At 39.5% G+C, this 7658-nt stretch overlaps 1 protein-coding gene across 1 annotated transcript; it reads left to right on the top strand.

The window, feature by feature from the left end:
• The first annotated feature begins 929 nt into the window (after nt 1–929).
• Nucleotides 930–5958, top strand: LOC146327275 (cathepsin Z-like). Its single transcript, XM_084718484.1, has 6 exons — nt 930–1083; nt 1986–2149; nt 3876–4055; nt 4138–4288; nt 5414–5576; nt 5728–5958. Exons 1-6 carry the CDS (start codon nt 962–964, stop codon nt 5857–5859), a joined length of 912 nt encoding a protein of 303 aa, XP_084574610.1. The 5' UTR covers nt 930–961; the 3' UTR covers nt 5860–5958.
• Nucleotides 5959–7658: the final 1700 nt, after the last annotated feature.

The raw sequence follows: 7658 nt of genomic DNA, 5'->3' as shown, positions 1-7658 counted from the left end.
TATTAGGAGCCCAAATCCTCTGGCCAGTCACGTCAACAATTATACTGTGTCTTTGCTGATCAATGATTAGTGTCAATACATAGAAAGAATTAAGACATATGGGTCCTTTTAGTCTGCTTCCATCAGAGTGGAAGAACCTGACATACAACAACCTCACTGAATCTTCAGGTAGCGTATCTCAGACATCTGTACTTTTTATATAATTAAGACACTTTATTTTGTGTTTTGGAGCTGTTGAATCGAACTCTATTGTAAAGCAGGTGTTTTATGGTATGACCATATTTTTTCACTGTAAAACTTTCAGTTCAACCATCACTCAGACTCTTTTCTGATTCACTTTGATCTGCAGGCACAATCAGCTCACATGTCAGTTACTCAGAAATATAAACTAACCTGTGATGATGTGATACTGCCTACCCTAAAAGGGGGCGTGGTCATGGAATATCACATATAGCTGCCCATCCTTTAGCTTAGCATGCATTTTACATTATACTCCTCAATTAACAAATATTTAGCTAATATGCATAAATATTTTGCACATTTATTTACTTGTTCACAGGTGAACATTGATGTGGAACTGCCCAGCATCCCCACTGTGAAATACCAGACACCGGGCAGAGGAGAGGGTTTCTGCAGATTCAGCCACTTCCACACACTTAGTTGGGGATTATGTGATGAGAGTCTATACACTCTTCTTTTTTTATTAGAAAAATAACATTTTATTCATAATTTATTCATTTCTCAGCTTAAAACATAGAGTGTGAAGTTGTTTGGAGCAGAACAGAGTGTTCACTCATCGTCTCTTCTCTAACCTGCAGTCAGAGCAGCTCTCAGGTGAGATCCATGAAGCCTGATGAGCTTGATGACACACAGGTTTGCTCTCTCTGCTGCTCAGTCTGTGGAGTATTTATACCAGACCAAAGTGGTGTGGAGCTTGTTGGTTGGTGCTGTGTAGCTTAACATGGCTCTGTTTATAATTTTTATATTTATGTTCATGACACCTCCTGTTTCAGCGAAACTGAATTTTAGCGACAGGCCAAGTTGTTACAAGCCAGTGCCCAGGAAGCCAGACTTTGGGGTGAAGTGAGTTGCCTTATTTTTCACCTTTGCTACTAGTAGTCTGTGTTTTCTCCTTTTGTCCAGCTTGACTGAGGTGTGATGCTGTCTACAGGCTTTCACTATATTCTTTGAGGTTTTAATTCATTTCTTGGATACTTGTTGTGATGAGGATAAACCCCACTCTGACAATATGCTGCTGTAAATGAATTTAAAGTTTCCAAATTCTACTTAAAATGGTTCTACTTTTATGTTAATTCTTAAGTTTTTGCACTTTTTCAGGGCAGCACTTTACACTCTTAGTGCTGCCCTGAAAAAAATGATCAGTTACAGATGGTTATGTTAAGGGACAGTTTACCCCAAAATCAAAAATACATATTTTCTGCCTGGCCTGTAGTGCTGTTTATCTATCTACATTGTTTAGTTCTGCATTAAACTGCTCACAAGGTCTGTGGAGTGTTCTGAGCAAACAGGTCATGATTTATGGAAAGGGACACTGCTGTTAGGTTTTTCAGATGTGTAGTTATTTGGTGCCTTCAGCACCACAAGCAGTGTGCCATTTAGTCCCATTATATTGGAGAGAAGGCAGACATCTCTATGTTCGGTGCCTCCAAAACTCTGCAACTCACATCAAAAAATTTAAATGGATAAATAGCAGTACAGGTGATGTTTTTATTCAGTGTGATTTGCCGGCAGCCTTGGTCACTAATAGCATTATGAGAGCACTTTTTTTTAACTTGATTTAATGCCTTTCATTCAGTAATTAGCTGGGATTAATATAAAACTGGCTGAAACATGCAGGATGGACCGAATTTCTCACTCTCTATTGACTTGTAAATGCACTTATCTGGCTGTGCTTTTCATTCTGCCCTTAACTCTCATTGTGATTGTAAAATGACTCAGAACTAAATGCCTTCTGACTCTCGCAGAACTGCAGCTCGTCCTCATGAATTTCTGAACCTCATTGAGCTGCCAAAATCCTGGGACTGGAGGAACGTAAATGGCATCAACTACGCCAGTACGACTCGTAACCAGCACATCCCTCAGTACTGCGGCTCCTGCTGGGCTCATGGCAGCACCAGTGCAATGGCAGGTTAGATGTTTCCCCCGTTCCACCTTGTGTTAAATGTGTTTGCATCAAACCAGAAATTTAAGTTATTTAATGTACCTATAGTGGCATTTATTGCTACAACAAGTAGTTGTGCATATACCAAATACAGCCACAGGTATCAGAAATGTGTTCTCTCTGGATAAACTGCAGAACATGCTGCCAGCACCTCATCATGGGGACTAAAGTACAATGTAGTCTGGACTTGTTGTCCACTTGTTGCATTTGTTTTTCAACAATGTAAACTTATGAAAATGCATATGAATCCAGCATTACTAGCAAAGATAAATTGGCCTCATTTGTGAAAATTAAATGATAAATGAAACTTAGGACACTGAATTTACACATTGACAGAGGGTTACATCAATCATTGTGCTGTCTTGTGAGCTAGCTAATGTTCTAAAATCACTGTGCAGCACCCATAAACAGGGAACTAGTTGGCTACATAGAATTGAAACACATTGGCCCATTAGCTATATAAACTTTTGAGCTACAGTGGATTCAGACTCAGACAGTATCCTCCACCTCAGAAACCAGAAGCTAAAATGTTGAGCTAACATGCTTAATATTAGCCATAGTGAAACTGGTGCTCTGGGCAAATGAGACTCCAAAATATTCAATGTAAGTAGCAGGGTGTACCTGCTCAGTCAATGTATTAGCTAAGTGGTCCATGACCTGAAAATGTTCAAAACACTTGCTGTAAAGATGACTTGAGCACCAGACGGCTTAATTTCATTCATTAAAATTTTACATGGCAATCTTGGAAATCCAATTTTTGGGTTGAAGTAAAATTTTAGCTTTGTACCTGTCTAGTTGTTTGCTTGAGTTGGCAACAGATGAGCTTATAAAGTATCAAATCTAAAACTTGAACATGACTCATTTAATTAATCTAAACAACTTAAAATGACCTACTTTTATGCTAAGCTAATCAGCACTGTTTCTAACAAGTCAATCTCTAAACTAACTTGTGGCAAAAAGCAAATGTTAGTTCCAGGGTTGCACAGGTTGCTTTTAAGATGTATTCCAATAATTTTTTTTACCTGTTAAATTTAGTATCACACTTTTAAAGAACTGTAAGTCAATTTACATTACTTTTGGATTACCCCATGCCAAATATGGTGAAATGATTTTAACCAAAATAGTTTATCCAGTTATACAACCAGCTTCCACATGAAGATGTATGAAACTACAATATTGGCTATGTTTTCACTAGAGATCAAAGTGGTTTTAGGCACTTGGACACTTTGTGTCTTGCATCATTCTTTATTTTAAAATTGTGATCCTGCTAATCCCATTTTTGTAAAATGTACTTTGCTATTTACAGATTTTGCACCATTTCTTACATTAATTTTGTGTGCAACTCCAAAAACTTTGTTTTAATTTTGTTAGTGTTCACAGGTCTTGACATGTAATTATTTCTGAAGCTACTTTGTTTCCACATGCTTGATGTGAACTTGCTGTCATCTTTTATACAATGAACCCACAGTTCTGGTGCATCATGTGTTGACTTGAATCTGAATTTGGAGCTTGAACATGGCAGCGCTGAGGGAGAAACCCCGACTACTTTCTCAAGAATTGTGTGCTGATTAAATCTTGTGACAAAATAACAGATGGGAACCTGGGTGATATCAAATCATTTGAGACTTGAGTGAGCGTTTCCAAAACAAATATTGCATTTGTGTGGAACTTTCTTTTTCTCTGCCTCATGTAGATCGCATCAACATAAAGCGGAAAGGAGCGTGGCCATCTGCTTACATTTCCGTCCAACACGTGTTGGACTGCGCTGACTCTGGCACCTGTCACGGAGGGGACCATGGAGGGGTGTGGGAGTATGCCCACAACCACGGCATCCCAGATGAGACCTGCAACAACTACCAGGCAATTGATCAGAGTAAGAACTCAACAGTAACATTCATTCTAATTCAATCACTTAATCCAGCAGCCTTGAAATTGAAATCTTTTTTTCGTCCTAGAATGCAACACATTCAATGCCTGTGGGACTTGCACGACATTCGGGCAATGCAACATTGTGCAGAACTACACTTTATGGAAAGTTGGCGACTATGGAGCCATTAGTGGACGGGACAACATGATGGCAGAAATCTACGCTGCCGGGCCAATCAGGTTTTCAACTTCATTGTTACAGTTCTATGAATGCTGCCTTTGAAATGTTCAGTTTCCAAAAATCCTGACAATAGAAGATGGTTAATGCATCAAATTCTCTACCAGCATTGGCCTTTAAATCAAGGAAATATGTCAAGTTAAAATATCTGTTTCTCTGACACAATGCTGTGGTGTCCTGCTTTAGAAGTTTCTATTCCAGGCTGGTTAAAATGTGTATCACAACCCAGCTCTTTTGTGAAAACCTTTGCACAATTGCCACTGGTGCTGCCTCTAGGAACCTACATCCTATCAAACTTTATCTTGGCTTCATGGCACTTAGACAGGATGTTCTCTCCTGACTAGATCCTCCCTTGTGTTGTATCGGCTCTCAGATGTACATCGCTTTGGATAGAAGTGTCTGCTAAACTGTAAATTGATGTTTCATATTTTGTTTCATATTTGCCAAATGAGTTTGTCTAGTTAGAGCATTTAAAAAAAATAATTAATCTTCTTGCAGTATAAACTGAGAAGTATGTTAATGGAATATGGCAGGCAGTCATTTGAGTGAGTGTTCCAGATATGTGCATATAACAAAACAAGAAACCAGACAGGTTTAATTTTAAAGGAGAGAGCTGTAATATATCGACTCTAATTAATCAAAATTAGTCTGTCATTGGAGACAAAGGAAATGCATTAACCTGAAACAACTGATTCTGACAGCGGTGTCATTTTGAAATTTCTCAAATGTTGAACTTCAAATTAATGCTAAAATTTTGATCAGTTGTCTGAGTCTAAAGAAATCATTCATCTTTTAGATGAATGTTTAGAACTTGCACAACATATTAATGTTTCAGAACAGTGGGATTTTTTTTCCAGGATAATGGGCTTAAGATTACAAAATGCTGATCAATTTGGAGGCAGCTTTATCACTTCAGTAATGTCACACCTCCTGAGCTCCTGTAGAGCATCCTGAAGTCTGGGAGGAGGAGCTGGGGGTAAACAACTAATTTAACTTATTGAACATACAGTCTATGGCTCAAACGCCCCATTTGAACCAAACCACTAATTTTTGCACATACAGTTGTGACCTATTCCTTTAAATGCCAAATGACATCTCTCTTCTGAAGTCTCATCCTCTTCCCTCAGCTGTGGAATCATGGCCACAGAGAAACTCGACGCGTACACCGGGGGTCTGTATTCAGAGTATGTTGAGTCTCCTGAAATCAACCACATTGTGTCAGTAGCCGGCTGGGGAGTAGAAAATGGCACTGAATACTGGATTGTCCGCAACTCCTGGGGAGAGCCGTGGGTGAGTCATCACATAGTAACTCAATACCCCGGGTCCTTGCATGGTTCAGTAGCTTTTAAACTTGGCATTTAAAAATTGGATGTTGGAATGAAATGCAGTGGGTGATTTATGATCCAAGTGACCTTGAGATTTTTTTTTTCCCTGCCTCTAGGGTGAGAGGGGCTGGCTCAGGATTGTGACGAGTGCCTACAAAGGAGGAAGTGGAAGCAAGTACAATCTGGCTTTAGAGGAAGACTGCATGTATGGAGATGTGATCATCCCCTCAGCCTATAGAAGTTCATGATATGGCATGTGCAACATCTTGTATAGTCTTTTTATATGTAGCCTTTTTGTCATGTTAATTTCTAAAGCCAGTGAAATAAATTGCTTCTATAAACTTTAACCAGTGAATTTTGGCTATTTGACTCTGAAAGTGCTGCTGAATCTGAAATGAGATGTTGATCATTGATTTTTCTCTCTGGGCTGGAATGCAGACAGCACAGTATGGAGTTGGTTAGCCTCTGGTAGCAGAGCTGCAACGAACCAGTTCACAAAATGAAATCCTCAAGGGAGTTTATTTGAAGTGGGATGTATAATAAGCTTATCCATAGAGTATATTACCAGACTATTGGTATGAGACTGCACTTGATGGGCTCCCAGTTTAGAGAGAAAGGGAGTACATAACAGAAGTTAGTGGTGTACCACTGGATACGGTCAGCAGCAAAACTTATTTTAGTCACTTAAGGCCCACTAACAGTTTAAATTGTTGTGTTCATGCCAATTGGATCATTTACCACCTTGCTGCAGTTTGTTTAGGTTGGCATGAACGCTGATCTAAATCGCTCTCTGGTCTGCCTCAAAGGGGTGGTCTTGGCCCATTGTCAGGTGATGTCTGGAGAGGGTAATTTCTCATGTGAACAACATTGGCTTAGAAAAGTAAGATAACAAGGATGACGGTGATGTGCTGATCACTTGAAGTAGACTTGAATGCAGGATGTTTTAGTGTTTTGGCCTTGAAGATCAAATCAAGTGTTTAGGTACATCTTCAAAGGATATTTATGTTCATCCAGATGTGAGGTTGAACTTTATCTCTATCAGATATCCATAAATCAGTGGTTCCCAAATTGGAGAGTACAGAAGACCAGGGGAGACCAAGAATGAAACACAGCTCAATATAATCTGTGGGGGAAATAAAGTTTGCTAATTCTAACCTCTTTACCTTATTTCACTCAAATTCAACTTTGAATCCTCATCAGTTTCATCCCATTGTTGATTAAAAATTATGGATTTTGGGGGCTCACCTTCTGAAAAGGGGGCATGCCAGAAAAAGTTAGGGAACCACTGCCATTAAAAAAATATAAAACTTCAATTTCCATATGTACTTGTAGTGGTTCTTTGTTTGAAACGACCTGATTGGATGTAGCCTGTCACTGGCTAATTTGCTGAAGGTCTCTTGTGACTGCCATCAGGTGTGTAAGTAGGGTGAGGCCAGTGCCTTTGTTTTTATCGTTGGATCCTGGAGGCGGAGATGTTATCAAAATAAATGCATATGGAGCCAGAGTGTGCAACACTTTTAACACAGCATTCAAGTGAACAGCATTCAAACAAATCACAGAAGCGCACCACTGTCATTTCATTGTTTTAAAGGTTTTCTCTTTTGTTGTGCAGCATGTTGGCCACCAGAACGTCAGCTGGCAGGGGACAAACGTGAGAGAACAAGAGAAACAAACTATTTTTCTCAGTTATGTGCGCTTGTTTCAGTTCAGCTCAGTGTGAAAGTGGTCTGTCGAGTTTCCCTCTCCTCCTGTGTGCCTCGCCGATCCTTGAGTTGACGACTCAAAATGCAATAAAAGCTTTCCAACAAGAGTAATTTATGTAAACCATCTAACATCAGACACAGACATGTTGAACCAGTCGAGCAAAAGCTTAAACTGGAGCGGAGTGAGCTGTGGAGCACACTCTGCTCCGCCTGGGTTACAAAATGAGAATAAAATGTTGTCAGTGCCTTTTTACTGAGCACCAGGCTCTCATTTGTGTGCATATCAACAAAAAAAATAGATTTGAAGCTTTAAACACTTCAGTTTACGTTTACACCCGTCAGAC

The sequence above is a fragment of the Lutjanus erythropterus genome, chromosome 5 (genome assembly GCF_056507025.1).
Source record: "Lutjanus erythropterus isolate fLutEry1 chromosome 5, fLutEry1.hap2, whole genome shotgun sequence".
Taxonomy (NCBI): Eukaryota; Metazoa; Chordata; class Actinopteri; order Lutjaniformes; family Lutjanidae; genus Lutjanus; species Lutjanus erythropterus.
Note: the sequence above shows the minus strand (reverse complement) of the source record. Positions and strands in the feature narration are given on the sequence as shown.